Source organism: Bemisia tabaci, chromosome 4, assembly GCF_918797505.1.
Source record: "Bemisia tabaci chromosome 4, PGI_BMITA_v3".
Taxonomy (NCBI): domain Eukaryota; kingdom Metazoa; phylum Arthropoda; class Insecta; order Hemiptera; family Aleyrodidae; genus Bemisia; species Bemisia tabaci.
Window position 1 is genome coordinate 34382477 of NC_092796.1, and position 17139 is coordinate 34399615.

General features: G+C 38.6%; 1 protein-coding gene across 1 annotated transcript; it reads right to left on the minus strand.

The window, feature by feature from the left end:
- Window positions 1-158: 158 nt before the first annotated feature.
- Window positions 159-13268, minus strand: Iyd (Iodotyrosine deiodinase). Its single transcript, XM_019055840.2, has 6 exons — window positions 12911-13268; window positions 9186-9501; window positions 3830-4072; window positions 3085-3210; window positions 1990-2180; window positions 159-541 (listed from the first exon to the last, which is right to left on the minus strand). Exons 2-6 carry the CDS (start codon window positions 9346-9348, stop codon window positions 356-358), a joined length of 909 nt encoding a protein of 302 aa, XP_018911385.2. The 5' UTR covers window positions 9349-9501; window positions 12911-13268; the 3' UTR covers window positions 159-355.
- Between the last annotated feature and the right edge of the window lie 3871 nt (window positions 13269-17139).

Genomic DNA, 17139 nt, shown 5'->3' on the forward strand with positions numbered 1-17139 from the left:
TTATTATTTTGGCAAGACGCGTAAAATCTTACCTATCATCATTAAGTTAATCTCATAAATTAAAAGTAATTTAAGCATACAAGTGAAAATGCACTGTTCAAGACAGACACTTTCCACTGCAGCTTTCCATTTTTATACGAAAAAATAAGTCCTCAATCTGACAGGAAAACTCTGAGCTATTTACTGTGCTTTGAAAAACCCAATGTATAACAAACAAAAAATTTAAACAGACTTTCAAGTAAAATGTATAACTAAATTAAAGTGAACGATTAACAAATTAAACTTAAGCTTAGTTACATTAACTTTATTTGAGCTGAGGGTTTGAAAAAAATACCCTTAGAATGTAGTGCTCAGATCAATGAAACTCAATTAAAATGTCCGAAAGTGGTTTCCGCTTAAGATCAGGAACGGTGGCATCTTTCGCTGGGTAGCCAATTGGCAAGAGTAGCGTGAGTTTCTCGTACGAGGGGCGGTTGAACATTGCCCTCAAAGCTGGGCCGCAGTTCAAAGGAGTGCTCGTCAATGTCACCAAACCTGCATACTAAGCAAAAAAAAAAAATAAAAAAAATAAAATAATTAAAAAGCAGCAAAAGAAGTTCTCAAATGTAACATTCTCTTCTCCTGTCAGTTCAGTCGTTGTAAAAACTCGAAGCTGAAATTTGAGCCTCATGATATGATTTTAAAGGCTTTCTCGTTTCATGAGACCTAAGCATAACTTTCAAATGTTGGAAGCCTCATTTTTCATAAAAAATAACTGGGTCGATACGTAGCAACGTACTACAGTGTCAGAAAAAAAAAAAAAAAAAAAAAAAAAAAAAAAAAAAAAAAAAAAAAAAAAAAAATCTAAATCAAATTCATCTTGCCGGTTGAACCAGTGGCGTGGCGTGCTTTGCGACGTGTCATTTGATATGCCACTCAAATCTATGGAAAGAAAATCGATTATCAGGGCGTTCGCGACGAACACCGTAATAATCGATTCTTTATCAAAGCTTCAAACGGAATAATCGATATTCGATTACCACGCCTCGCCACTGGGCTGAACCGTTTCAAATCTCCCAAACACAGCGATGGCGTGTCGTGCTTTGCAATAAATCGATCGATCGAGCATCTAAACTTATGATAAAGAATCGATTATCAGGAGAAATCTCGTTGTATAGAAATTCGAAGCACCTCGCCTAGTGGGAATCTGTTCGAAAGAGGTTCTGAATAAATAGTAAAGTGTGTCCAAAACTTCATTTAACAGCGTGCAAAGCTGCCGAAAAAGAACCATTGATATACCGTTCTTAATTACTTATTTTTGACGATTAGAAACAATTGTAACACCAATCTACATTTCAGCCCTTTGTCTAACATTCCTTAACTCTGATCATAGCTGAAGTTCATATATTATAATTTGATTTGAAGTCAGGTTCAAATATACAGAAATGAAAAGGTTTATTTCTTTGATCCGGATAGTGACATTGTCAATGGTCCGTATAAATTCGATAATAGAGATGATATTAGAAAATCAACATCTCTTTCTATATTAAGGCGCCTTATGTGCGTAAACTTAACTACGCGTAATTCTGAAAATTCACAATTGACATTAAACAATTTGCTAACGTCATTTCGATTATATTTTGCGACGAGGAACTACAAGTTTAGGCCCATTTTAGAAGCAACGTATGTGCCATTCGTTTCCCTACGGAGATAGGTTTTTATGGATGAGCCAAAAATTTGCAAAATGTGGTCCACTGCAGTGGCGTGGCGTGGATAGCGATGTATCGATTGTGATGCCATTTAAATGTATCGTAAAGAATCGATTATTTAGGTGTTCGCTGCGAACACCCTGTTTATCGATCCTTTTCGATAGGTTTAAATGGCATCACAATCGATACATCGCTATCCACGCCACGCCACCGGTCCGCTGGTTATTTTATTATTCATCATAAGATTTTGGTGACATAAACTAGTGTTTGCATAATTTCAAACAACAATCAGGTCACTTACGTGTATTGCAGAGAGCAGTATGCCCGAGGCTAAATTGATGCTGACGTCATGATAGTAGTGAAGCTTCTTCTTGCCATCGTCGGTGTAGCTGTACTGCTGTTTGAAAACGAGCAGTAAATATGGGGCCACTGTCAGGTATTCTTTCACCCAGCATGTACGTAACGGCTTCAGATCTGTTGTCCATTGTTTACCTTTAAGAAAATGCGAGTGGTACATCATTGGCACTCGATAGTCATGTCGTATTTTGAATGTTTCGATGTTCGTGACGATATTTTTCGCTTTAACGTGTGCTTCTATTTTTCTTGTATAAAAAATGCTCTCAGGGTGGATCTCCAGAACTTTGGCGAACCATTCGATAATCAATAGAGCAGTTGATAACTCCCGAATTTTAGGACATTTCCTCAAGCGTATCATCAAATTGTAGTCCGTCTGGTATTTGCACCGAAGAATTGGCCGAGGAAACGTCCTTGAAAGTACGCTCCCAGAAAATGTTGCAAATCTTTTGGCCCTCGAATTTGCGATATTCACTGGAAGCGTACTTTTAAAGCAGTTTTAAAATGTATCTCGATCAAATCTTCTTTGCGAATACCCGGCGGACTCCAGCTTGATGTCGAGCTGGGAGCTTTTTGAAGACATGTCGTGAAGTCCAAGAATGATTAATTCCTTGATCAACTGTCTAATCGTTATTAAGTGCATATGGGAGGATTTCCAACTGTCAATTTGTTAAGGTCGTAAGGCCCTGTGATTGCTTCAATCGCACAAAGGAAGCTGCTAAAAAATCGGTATTGTCAATCAATTTTATGAGCCGCAAATGCTAACGGTGACATTCAAAGGCTATAGGAGATCACTTAAAAAAAACCGATGCTCAAAAAATATAATCTGCATTAATAACAGCAAAGCAATTTCCACTTTTAAATTTAGGGGAGAAAAAGGTTTCGCAGAGTATTTTTTTTTTTAAAAAAAAACGTTCGTTTTCATCTCCTTTATTCGCACCTATGGTACATCAGAATCATCTTAAAATTTTCTCTTTTTCGTAGTCTCTACAATTTTTGAAAGTATAAAAAAAGGGCTGAAAAACTCAGTAAGAAGACTTACTCATTCTGCGTTCGTAATTTATCCTCTCCTCTTCCTCAACGATATCGCGGATTTTTTGTTTGAGGTCTTTTTCAGAAACCAGAACGAAAGTCCACGGTTCTGTGTGTGCTCCACTTGGCGATGTTCCTGAAAATAATATCAAAATATTTCTTGATTAATAAACAATATTATTACACTACACAGGTAATCATAAACTTTGTGCTAACCATAAGATTCACTCCTAAAAATCTCTCTTGTATAAGTTGCTTATTTTCCACGAAGGAAAAAAATTCAAGGACACGACGTTGTTGAAATTTGGCATGATTTAGGCAGCGACGATTCTCGAGGGTTGGCAAGCAATGGCGAGGCGTGAATGATTAATTTACCTGATGGCAAAAAGGCTCTTGCTTGAAATTTGACTGTATCTACTCATTTTTATCTATTTTCTATAACAATTTTCTCCAGAAAAGGGGGACGAAGACAACATATATTCAATGATCAATAAAAAATGTGTATATTTTTCATAACGCTGCAGCCTATATCTACTGATTTTTAACAATTTTCTGCGTCTCCCCATTCCGAAATGGGTGGCGGGTGCTAAGGATGACGTTATGTTTAGGGACGGGGGACTAGCAGTGGATGACGGTTGAATACGGGGAGGAAGGGGGGGTAAACAAATTGAAAAAAATGAGTGACGTAATTTATAGACGTCCCCTTATGACTAATTTCTCGACGAGTGGATGGAATTATTCAAGCAGAATTTCACCTGCAGTGTGGATAATTTTGTGAAGGATCTCGACCGGGACCGGCTCATCGCTGAAGAAGCGCAAGGTTCTTCGCGAGTTCATGAGTTGGTAGAATTCTTCGGCCCGTTTCAGGGATTCCTCGGGCGGGAGTCGGGTGAACTCGTAGGGCACGTGGGGCAGGTCCACTGGGAGAGCGCTGCTTGCCACCGGCTCCACATCTTCCGGGTTCAGCGCGAAGTCCTCGCTATCCTCACTGTCTCCACCTGAAACGACCAAAGTAACTCGCTAAACCAAGAAGGAATTCGGACTTGCAAATACATTTAGCAGTGGCGAGACGTGAATGGTCGATTATCGATATTTCCCGATTTGAAGCTGTGCTGAGGAATGGATTAGTAAGGTGTTCGTTGCGAACACCCTGTTTATCGATCCTTTTCCATAGGTTTAAATGACACATCAATCTATCCACCGCAAAACACGCCACGCCACTGACATTTAGCCAAAAGTAAATGATGAGAAAAAACGATGCGCACATAAAAAACGCGAAAAAGTAACGTAGAAACCGAGAAAAACGCAGTTCTAAAAGCGCAACTTTCAGGCGATTAAACTAAGTCTGAACAGGAAGAAAACATCATTTTCCCCTAAAATTTTCTGTTTAAAACGATTTGCACGACGGAAAGCTCGGAAATCAACTCCTAGACGAGATTATTAACAGATATTGTTGACACCGATCAAATGGACTACATTTTGCAATTAGAGACTACAAGTTTTGGCTCAGTTTGGAAATAATGTATGCGCCCTTTCTTTCCCTACGTACACAAGGGTTTTAACAGGTCAGCCAGAAATTGTACGGTGAAAATAGGATATAACGACCATCTAGGGACTAGAGTACCTATATTGAGAGAGTATGGCCACTGGGGTTACCACCTCTGATTGGCTCAGCCATCTTAGGCTGAATGGAGCCCTTAGGACCCAAAAATGGCGGACGCCATAAATTAATGTAATGCAAAATGACTCAAAATGTAGTTTTCTTTGCTTATTATCGTAACGAGAAATTTACTCAAATGCACTATTGCGACATCTTTACATATTTTTAAGGCTAATCGTGTGCAATTTTTGAGAAAAATTATCTTAGATGTAGTAAGGTTGGCAGCAAGTGCGGCTGGTGATAACCGTCAAAAGTTGGCAATGACCCCCCTCCCATCCACAAAAACCAAAACAAAGCACCGCCATTTTTGGGTCCTAAGCCTCTCCATGGGACCCAGTGGCCATACTCTCTCAATATAGGTACTCTACTAGGGACCGGCCTGTTTTGGTCGTTATGTCCGAATTGTCGTTATAACCGATGCACAAATACATTGAGTCAATGGGAAGTCAATCACGGGTACGACCAAATCTCACGTCGTTATGACCGATAAGTCGTTATAAGCGATGTAATATCCGATTTCCACTGTAGTTCCTGATTGAAAATGTAGTCCAAATTTTGATCACAGAAGTGACGTTATTTCTATTTTTGCCTTGCCGATGTTAATTTGTAAACATCTACATCTGGTTAAGAATTGAGTTTCAGACCTCCTGTTGTGCAACTCGTTTGCATCATAAAATTTTGAAGAGAAAACATATTTAGCAGTGCGTTGTCCCACCAATCGGATAGAATTATTGTATCAAAAGAAATTGAAATAAATTTATAAAATCAGTTTGTGTGAAATAAATTCTTAACATCAAATTCATGACATGATTTTCTTGTCAGTTTTTTTTACGCGAGCCGCAGTACAGGAGGCTGATTATTGAAATAACCGAAAAAAAGACTGAGAGAAAATGAAGGGATCCAATTTGTGGAAGCGGATTGTTGTAATGGACAAATGAGATAAGTAATAGACTAAACTAACCAATAGCAACCCACGAGAGAACCTGTAGTTTGTCCATCATTATCCTCCTTAATCCATAACAAACACTCGTTTCAACCAAAAGAAAAGATCAAAATTTTCTTTTTGTTTGTTTTATTTTTGCTAAATAATCTTTTTGTCCTCTTTGTCTATAAATATGTCTACCAAATGCAATAATTAACATGCAGGTGCCAAATCGTTAGGCGGCTCCCTCGTCAAGCACCCTTGCGGAGTGAATAGCAAACAAATGCATGGCATTTGACGTCAAGGATCCAAAACTCGCAAACGGGAGTGCTTAGCCCTGACAGGAAAACAACAAAGTTCTTACTGTTGAATTCCTGAACAGCCTGTGTTTACACTGCATCGTTGCTATGGCATAAACTGATCGATTCATCGCATTATTAGCGTACCCAAGTCCATCAGGTCAGTTCGACTCCGTGCTTTGAGAGGGTTGGGGGTGAGAAAGGCAAGGGGCAAGGTAAGGGACGGGAGGGTCCTTTGTCATGTCGCATTGTCATCATGATTACACACAGAAAAAAGCTGCGATATGACTTGTCCGCTGGCTTGCCGTAAATTGCTGTTGCTGTTTTTTTCTGCCGTGTTAAGGGAAAACGCCGTGTGAGCATTTAAATATTGCCAAATTCCCTCAAAGAAATGTTGCTTTTTTTGAAGAACAAAATGAATATGATTCCCTGAAATTTGCAAACACTTTTAAATCAATTACGAACAAAATTCTTTGAAATCATCGGAAGAAAAATGTTAATAAATTTTGACAAAAATTCGTGATTTGTTGAAGGAGATTTGGCAACGTCTGAAGGCTCATACGGCGTTCTTCCTTAGCATAACAATATTGGAGTATTCTCTGATATCTGAGAACATCGTATGAACTTAAGGACGTTGCAAAATTTCTGCTGAGAAAAAACCAAGTTTTCTTCATAGTCCATGTTGATTTTTTTCTCTCTAATTGATCCCAGAATTTTATCAAAAATTTATCAAATTTGATTGTAAGTTTAAGTAATAATAAGCAGAATCTTGAAAAACTTGTTTTGAAATATATACTTCGTCAGCAGAAATATGACAACCTTTAAATTTGTGTGCGGCATTTTTTCCCTGCACGGCTTTACCTACACATTGAGAAATAAAATCATGATAAAATCACCGATTCAACATGAATATGTAAGCGTTTTCGATGTGATGATAATTTCATAACAACTAGGCCGTAATGGATCCTAAGTGAGGCGCTGTTGTGTATGAGTGAAAAACGTGTAGCTCGCAATAACAGCAAACCAAAATACATTTATACACATCACGAATTGCAGAACGCCTTTGTAAACTGCCTGATGGCCGACATTGATCATTACATCGACGCGCTGGCCATTACCCCCCTTCCTTTCCACATGATTTAAACTTCAGGAATACATGTGTGTCATCGCGTAAAAAAGTCCTAAGTACGAAGAAGTGTTGAGAAAAGTACGCATTTACTCAACTAATGCAAAAGATCGTACAACATCCTTGAAACTCTATTTTCCGCAGAGGTATTATTTCGAGGACAAGGCGCATAAGTGCAGTTTTTGTTAATTCGAGAAATATATGTTTGAAGTTTCGAAATTACACGGATCCTTATGGCGGAGAGAAAGTTTAAACTTACTTTTTGATGCTTAAAAATTGGAATTCGGGAGCGGATTTTTTTTTTTTTTCTTTTCTTTTCTTTTTTTTACAGAATATGCGTTAAGACTAGGTTTACTTGAAATCATTAATATCTCAATTATTTTCAAAAACTTCATTGATGCACCTTGTCCACCATGCCCCTATTTCTGCTTAGCGACCTCTAAGTACAGTGGACAATACGAAGCTGTGAACAGGTTATTAACTCAATATTGCTTTTGTAATGAGATGATAATGATCTCAACTTGAACACCCCTTAAGAGGTTTCTGTTTTGTTTTCTAATTTTCCAACGTAACACTCCTCATGTCGATGGACGAAGTGTGAAACCACGTATCTCCGTTTACGAAGTTACAGACGTACAGACATACTTTATTTTTCTTTCATCTCCAGTGAAACCATTCGACGTAATTTCTTAAAAATGTCCTTGATTTCCTTCTTCGTTAGCAGAATATTTTTTTTTTAAATTTCAAGCTGTAAAGGTGGTTTGTTTCCTCTTTGGAAAAATAAAATATGTGGGAGCAGGAAGTTTGAAATGCCGCAATGGAGTTACGCGGTTTCGAACTTTGGTCTTTGGTGTGCTTTAGAAGGAATTTGACTAGACCAAGTTTTTAAAATATCCCTAATCAAGCCACATAGAGATCGAACTGAAAAAATGGGCTTGAAGTTTTAAGAAGAAATTTTAGCAATAAAAATCAACACCTATTTTCACCCTCAAAATATATTCTCCCAACTTTGAACTTATTTTCCCCCAAATTGCAAACATGTTCTTGTTTCCTTTTTAACTCAGTGAATCATAAGTATATACACAAACTGATTGTGGTGGACGCATGGGTCGTAAGACAGTATGTCGGAGTTTTCTTTAGCCAACGTGCGTTAAAAATTCAGCATAAAGCTGAAAATCTCAACACAGAGGCAGCACCAAACAGCATATCTTTTTGAGGGAAAATTGTGTTCATATATGACCTTTTTCCCTCTGTATTGAGATTTCAGCTTCATGCTGAATTTTTAACGCACGTTGGCTAAAAAACTCCAACATACCGTCAAAATTATTTGCTTGCAAACTTTATTGGAGCTTTGGTCTCTAATGAATTATTGACTTTCAGTTTTTAATTAGGAGTTATGGTTTTCAATGCAGTCATCTCTCGTTTTCATGTATACATTACAAAATTATCAGTTAAGTATCATTGACTCCTCGAGCACGAGTGCACGCACGCTATCTCACTCTGAAGGCCATCTGGCGCCGCATCTTTGAGGTTCCTAATTTAGTTTCTTATTTCGGATCAAAATTAAAGAAATGATCAGCGATTTGGTAATCTTCCTAAATAATTATTCAGCGTGGTGCACACCCGTACAAACCATTTTTGGCCTATGCGTAGGACTTAACTGGGCGTACAATGCGTACATAATTCAAAAGGAACTACATCCATTGTGACCTGAGCCCTGCGACCTGTAAGAATACATGCACGGCAGGACCCATACCACAATCATGGAGATAACCCTTCTCCATTTAAATACGTTCGATTATTCGTGCCAGAACACTACGGGAGATAGAATTATTTGTTATGCGATCACAAAAACTTGATGTAACATACAGACGGTTTCAGAAGTTAAATGAAATTACTCATGGCTATGCCATACTTTGTCCAGTCTTAAAATTTATTTTTTATTCTGTTCTATTTTTCTTATTTCCTATGGGATAAACGAAGGGGTGACGGACATGATACCGAATATGTTACACTGCAGAATAGGGAGAAAAATAGAACAAAAGAGAATAATAATAATAGCTAGATATAAATAATCCAATCAGTCCATCAGCCGATCACTCACCAGAATTTTGTTGTCGAACTTGGCGGATTTTCTTGGCCTCCTTGGCAAGCGTATTGATGAGCGAGAAACTCATCAGGTACCTTGTAGCCCAGTAGCACACAGCACCCAGCAGAATGTGCTGCCAGTACGTCTCAATAAAAGGCGAATTGATTTCTCCGAGCATGATGATATCGAGCTTTCTCTGGATGTACTGACTGATCGAAAAGACGCGGGTTACTTCGGGCTCAAAACAACCTTTCCCTGACTACATGCTTTCCTGCTGACTCGTGCCGTGTAAGACGACATAAGCATCGCTCGAGTGGTTTAAAAACATTTCCTGGACAACAAAAATTACATGGTATACTGAGAGGGCCCTTTGCAAGGAAAAAACAGGTACTTATCTTGAAAAAGTGCAACTCTGGAAAGTCTCAAACTTTTTCTAGAAACTGTTGCAATGCATAGTGGAATATAGTGGCGATTCTTGGAAATTGGCAACACTGTTTTTCCTACATTTAAATGTATGTAAAACAATCGATTCTATATGAGGCGGACTGCCTCACCTAAAACCGATATTTTTAATGGATTTAAATAGAGGAAAAATAATTTTGCCAACTTTTAAAATCGCCCATGAATGAGCCATTAAGACAGGTTGCCTACATCATTTTTGACCATAACGATCAAGTTTGATGTCTGTAACATTATACATTTTAAGAAGTGATTCTTGATGAAATTTTAAAGAAAAACTAATGGAAACTTTTCTTTGAACTTTTACATTTCGGGCAAGCAAAAAATAGTCGATGCTCATGACAGAACATTCTGTTCACGGGGGCGCCTGCACTTTCTTTGTTAATCTTACAAAACTCTCCTGTCGTGAGAACCGAACTTCGGTCGTGAACACAGAGTGCTCTGTCCTCCTAACGGAAACTTCTGAAGCTGTAACAAAGAAAATGCAGGAGCCCTATGAACAGAACTATTCTTTTCAGTATACTGAAGAAAGGTATTAATTATTACTTAAAAAACTTAGATCAATTTACAAAATGTATTTACGTTCTCCTTATTCGCGCCGCTAAAAATAACGAACGATTTTAGATATCTTCAACAAACTCTCCCCTGATGGCCCACCTATTATCCGCTTTCACTTTTCTCACCCGGGCGCGTTAGGTAACATGGATTTCGATCATCACAAGAATATCGCAATTTATACAGAAATTCAGCTTAAATGTGGTCTCGTAATGGCGTATAATGTGATCAAATATCGGCCGTTAAATTGAAAGTACACCCGTCTTGATTGCCAGGATTAAAAATTTACCACAGGAAAATGGAATCAAAATAATCAAATTCCGGGCCAGATGTTTACATAGTATTCTTTACGCAATATTAACGAAGTACTAAAAAATATATATTTGAAAATAAAGAATGATAGAAACATGTGTACGTCTCGTTAGATATAGTGGTGATGTTTCACGATCGATATGAAATGATTTGCATGTTATTTGGGTATTGCAGTAATGATACGCCATTAAACTATATGCCTGAGAAATGCATACAGGACTCTCGAAGGAAACAATGGTGAAAATCAATCCGTAAAAATTATCCCTCGAATGTAGAGATCAGCCTGATGCTTAAATTCGAACGCTTTATTGAGCGAACATAAAGAGGAGAATCAGGTTTTGGTGTCGTTAAGGGTTCAATATTTTCGTAGTATTTTTTTGAGAATTTTTTCTGCCTCTTTTTGAACATTTCTTACTTTTTTCACACTGTCACGCAGTACAAAAAGGAGCTGAACCAAGTCAAATTTGTAAAGTCATGGATAGTGCATTATGAACTCCTGAAGTTCATCCTCTTTTGAACTTTAATTTACTGCATGCATATTTTGCTTGCAAAATATTTCATTAAATTTAATTGATTCAATTAATCTTCGGCTTTTGACATTTTTACAAGATCGATTGTGAGACATAAAGAGGTGAGAAATGAGGCGATGTTGAAAAAATAAAAATAATCCAGGTTGAGTGCTCCGGTGACCGACATGAGTGTCGCGAAAAAACCCACTTGATATCACGGCGCGGCACGACGCGACGCAACGCCAGCAGACAAGTATACAATTTAAAATTATAGACCGTATGATTAACAAAATTTATCATCCACGGAAATTTAGAATAACTGGTTGCAAATTTCGGAGGAGAAGATTTGATCATATCAGAGATGAACATCAGTTTTATTTTAATTTTTTGTGTTCTGATTGCAGCGCTGTCGCTGTATCTGGGTCATTTTCCAATGAGCTCCAAATTCATAGAAGTTTCAGCCTCAACAAATACCCGATGATATGTAAATACTAGCCGTTCTGGACGCGCTTTGCGCGTCCGTCACGGCCAGCCAAGGGGCTGCGCCCCCTGGACCCCCGCTCCGCGAGCCATTCTTCTCAGTGATTGGACATTTGATCAATAAAATGTATACATTTTGGAGACTCTGGAGGCAAAAATGATTTCGTCACAGAACCTTGATGCCGGAGCGTGCCATCATTTGCACATGAATAAATGTGTGGAGATGAAGCGATGATGGGGATCGATCATTTCTTCAAAAACGCATCTGACTGGGACGTCATCCCACCGGGTGGCGGAAAAAGACAATCCATGGATCTCCTTCCGCGATTTGACTTGCTGAAGTAGCAAAAGTTCATCTTTACCTCTTAAGAAGATTATCGGTGGCGTAGGCCGTAGGGGTCTAAAAACTGCTCAACGATAGTATAGTTCGAGTTTCGAATCGCAATGAGCCCACTCGTGTTTTTTTCTTATACTTTCATCGCATATAAATTTCTCTGATGTTTTTGTTTTATTCTATCTGATTGCATATTAGTAATCATATCCTCATTTCATTTCCTTTCCCTTTCCTTTTTCCCTTTCTGTAACATCTGTGTCCATTTACAATTATTATTTTAAAATAGCTTTCCCCTAGTATACAATTGATGGTTCAAAAGGAATCAATTGTTTTAATGACATTTCCGGCTAAATCATGGGTTTTCCCAGAAAGGCAGCCCTCTCGTCCCTCTCGGACTCTATTGTTGCCAGATAAGTTGCTTTTTTAAAACTTTTCCCAATTCAAATCCATGTAAAGTATTCACATTTATCGCAAAATCTGGCAACCTCTCGAGTGAAATAGAAAAAGGTAGAATCGCTGAAAGTCTGAATCCTTCGAAGTTTATATTAATGATGATGATGATGATGATGATGATGATGATTAATGATTGTTTTTTTAGAGCAACCATGGTCCATTTTTGTTTTCATGAGTGTATAAATTTTAATATTTTCTTCTGCACCAGAAAAAATATCAGTGAAATAACTGGAGAAAAGTGAAGTTCAAGGTACATTGAAAATATTAGCTCACCACACCATTTGTGTCTCTATATTGGTTTTAAAGAGAACATATTCATATTTCATGTTCTTTATTTTGCGGAATCCTCTCTCATTTTCTTTATTATTCTTTCTACCTCCGCATTTAAAAAAAAAAAAACCGGGTAAATCATACTCCTAACTTCCTAACTCAAGGTTCTTTTTTCTTCAAATGGATTTTAGGAACGCTACATTTTGTTTATCATTATTTATTTTTATTATATTTTGTTCATTGGGCGCATTCGTATTTTTCATACAAATTTAGCATTTTAGCTGATCATATTTTTATAAAATACCGTAAAGCTAGAAACCTCTGGGATATTACTTAAGCTACGTAAATTAAAAAGTTACGAAAAGTACCTGACGTTCAATTGCTCCCGGATGACTTGACTTCTGAATCGCACGTATTTTCACCACAAGGAACTAAGTACAGTTGAACTGCATCAAAAGGAACTGCAAGGCACGCAAATCTTACACACATTGTTCCTCTTCATTCCCTTCATTTTTACATAGTTTCATTCAGCTGAATTCCGCTCAATTTTATCGGCGATAATAATGAAATTAGAAACTCAAATTATGATATTTTACTAGTAGGGACTCACAGCCCGAAAAAAAAACCGAATCCCATGCAGCCGTGCAAATCTTGACAGACGCGATGAAGCGGTTATCCAATACTGATAACACTTGGCGTGAAAGGAGCCGCCACCCACTCGTGGCGCGGCGCGGCGTCGCGACGCGGAGTGGCCGCGACGCCCAACGCCCAACGCCTCGCGATTCCATACTACTTGCGCATCTTCATTATCATTAGCTTGAAGCTACATGATGAAATCTCTGTCAAATTTACTTAGGATCGAGCGTTTTATTAGCCCTAGTCCGTCAAACGTGGGTCAAAAATTGACCCGCCGCCGCTTGATAAGAACGTGTATAATTCTCTTAATTTTGGCTCTAGAGACCCCTTCTTTGGCAAGTGGGGCATTGATAATATTAAAACCATTGGCGGATCCAGCAAATTGGCAACATTGCCCTCTCTCCATTTAAACCTATGGAAATGTATCGATTCTTTAAGGGGCCAGGCGCCAGGTGCTCCGACAAGAATCGATCATTTAGCATAGATTTAAATGGAGGAAATCCGGTGTTGCCAAATTGTTGGATCCCGCCTCTGATTAAAAAGTGTAGCATTTCATATCATAACTATTATAATACTAGGATGGACCTCGGATTCAAATTATGCATACATTGGAATAATTAAAACAATCTCTCAATTGAATCAGGATAGCGAAAACCGATGACGCCTATTTTTCCAGTCTTAAGTTTTTTTGACTTCATAATACTTTTCGGAGTTGGTTGCAACCACAAATGTGGCGTTAAAAGTCGTCTTCGGGTTTCCTCAATCCCAAACCGAGTCCAATCATCACTTTTATTGTTGTATCAACTCTTTAAAAATATTATGAACTCAAAAAAACTTAAGACTGGAAAAATGGAGAATAGAGGTTTTCGTACGTCCTGATTCAATTTATCTCGTATGAGATCAATTTATCGTCACCTTCTGGCCAAAGTATCGCAAGCGCCTTGCGATGTTTAAAAATTTCCGCCGACATTTTATTTTTTTACGGAGAAATTGTTGGTTGGATCTGTTTAAAAATTTCACTGAAATTAATTGGCAGCACAAAGAAAGTTCAGTGGAATTTCCGAGCAGCTTTGTTGATCAATTTCTCTGTAAAATAATAAAATGCCTGTAAAATATAAAATAATAAAATACAATTTTAAACATCTCATGGCGCTTGTGATACTTTGGCCGGAAGGTGGCGTTATGATGGAGCGCCAAAACGTGTATCGAGTATCAGGAGAATGGACCCGGTGCCGGACACGGGAGCTGTCAGCAATAGATTTCGGGTGCACTGCAGATTGCGAAACGACGGGTGGCGCGACTGCGGATTGCACAGGAGTTAGGGCGCTCGGATGATGTAAACAAACTTTGGCCGCGGGGTTGAAGAATTGAATCTCTAAATTGAATTGGACATCTGAGGAACTAACGAACAGCTTGTGGGCTGTAAAAATTGACGACCTGTAATACAGATGGACAAGATTCTAAAAACTCTCTGACTTTTAAAAAGAGGTGGCGGGGGATTCAAAACAAGTTGATGCTGTACATGCTAAAGTAGGTTTTATATATGAAGCGGAAAATTTATTAAAAATTAAAAATTTAGAAAATATTGACTCATCAAAAACTAATTAGCAATAAATATAGACACAATTCCCCTTTACCTGCACTTCTCTGTAATATACCGTTAAAAAAAGGCAGCGTTCGGCCCGCAGTCCGGACAAGAAAACTTCTAAAAGTCAAAGTTCTAAAATGAGCCACACGCTTCATATAGGTATTGTTCATATATTCTCGCGGAGCGTCCTAACTCCTGTGCAATCCGCAGTCGCGCCACCACCGTCGTTTTGCAGTCTATTGCTACACACGTAACACAAACTGACTGTGGTAAACGCACGGGTCGTAAGCCATGTAAGTTGGAATTTTTAAAGAAAGTGCATTACAAATTAGCATTTAGCTGGAAATCTGAATACAGAGGGAAAATTGCTCATATGAGTACAATTCTTCCTGAAAGAGATACGCTCTTTGATGCAACTCATCACGAGTAACGATCGTACAGGAAGGCAAGAGCAGTTGCGATCCGCGCTTATTGGGACAATTTTCACAGTGCAGCGCTTCTACCTCAATTTCTTGCTACCAAGCTAGGAGAGGTCGTGGAAACCAGCCCGAGACTTGGGCAAGCGGTCACTGACGACGAATAAACTTGCGCCATCTAGTGAGCTAGACAGCTAGCCATCTAGTCAGCTTTAAATTGATTTTTAACGCACGTCGGCTAAAAATGACAATTTACTGAAAAAAATACCTGAAACCAAAATTAATTATTGAAAGTTACTTGATATCGCATCCAAAGGCCATAACTTAGGAGAAACTTTCACGGTTAAGACCTTACCGGACCCTGCTCCCCTGTATTTCACAGAAAAATGTCATTATGAAGCACGAGAGCGCCACTCTAAATCCCTGCAACACAGAGACAACCCCCCCCCCCCGCCCCTTTATTTTTGTTGCATAGATTCCATCATTGATAGCGCTGTCAACTAATTCTAGGATGGCAGAGAAAAATTGTATGCGCACCAAAATATCGTATTAAAAGATTCGAAATTCCGAGCCTCATTATGGTCATGGTCACTCATGGAAAATGGTAGGGACTAATCATGGATTATTCTGCTCCTCGCGACCTGCGGGCCGATTATTAAAAGTTTAAAGCAGCCCGATAAGATATCAAACTGCAATATATTGCATGATCAAGATATGTCCATGGGGCTATGACTTGTCGTGTCAGGTCAACATAGTTTCCATCATTGGACCTCAGTCCCATATTGTGAAAAAGTTACTATCGCGTTTTTAAGTTTATTGAATCTAAAGGTGGGAACAGTTGTTTATGCCGAAAAATATCACATGAAAAAAAAAACAAAAACCCCCAAAAATTATGGATTCTGACTATCGCCAGGACAACATGACAAGGTAGCATTTATACCGGCCAGGTTGGCCAAGTGGTCAGCGCGTCTGACTTTAGGTCAATAGGACCTGGGTCTAATCCCAAGTAGAGGCGTCAAATCTTCACGGAACTGACGAGTGGATCGCCAGAAACAGATTCTACACGGCCTAAATTCCTGAAAATTTGAGAAGCCTAGAGCATGGGTGTCCCTCTCACCGTGATGTCTACGGACAATAAATCTGTTCTGCAGATGGCTGTAGGTTATTGACGGAACGAAAGCCAATAGGCCAGAAAAAAAGAGATAAAAGTGGCATGGATTTTTCCAATCCTACAAGCTCCATCATAGGTACTTTGCTTTTGCTTTTTTCGGATCGAGAGGTGAGCATATAGTGTACTGCCGTGCTAAGGCAAAACGCCGTATGAACCCCAGACGTTGCCGAATTTCCTTTGATAAAACATTTATTTCCTGGTGAATCCATAAATATTTTTTTCCAATTTTTCAGCTAATTTTGTTTGCAATTCCTCCTAAAGTTTCTGAAAATATCAAGGAACAATACTCCTATATTTCCTTAAAAATAAACATTTTATGGGTGGATAGTTGGCAACTCTCAAATGTTCGCACGGCGTTTTCCCTAGCGCGGTAGTGTAGGCACCAACATATATTTGAAAAAGAAACTCAAAATTCTAAGCTCCAGATGGTGATTCGTGGGGCCATGGATTTTTCCGCAATGGCGATTTTTGAAAGTTGTCAACAATGTTTTTCCTCCATTTGAATGTATGTAAAATAATCGATTCTTGGTGAGGCGAATTGTCTCACTTACAGTCGACATTTTTAACGGATTTATATGGCCGAAAAACACTGATGCCAACTTTCAAGAATCGCCAATGATTTTTCGTCTCTTTTCGCCTAAGTAAACTCTATCATTGATGGCGCGTTTTTAATTATCTCGGATCAAATGAGAAAGAACATTGTACAGACTCTGTAGGTAATATCGTGGTAAAAAAACTGAAAAGTTCTAGCTTCAGATGGCCACCCACTTCAAAAGGAGGGGGGGG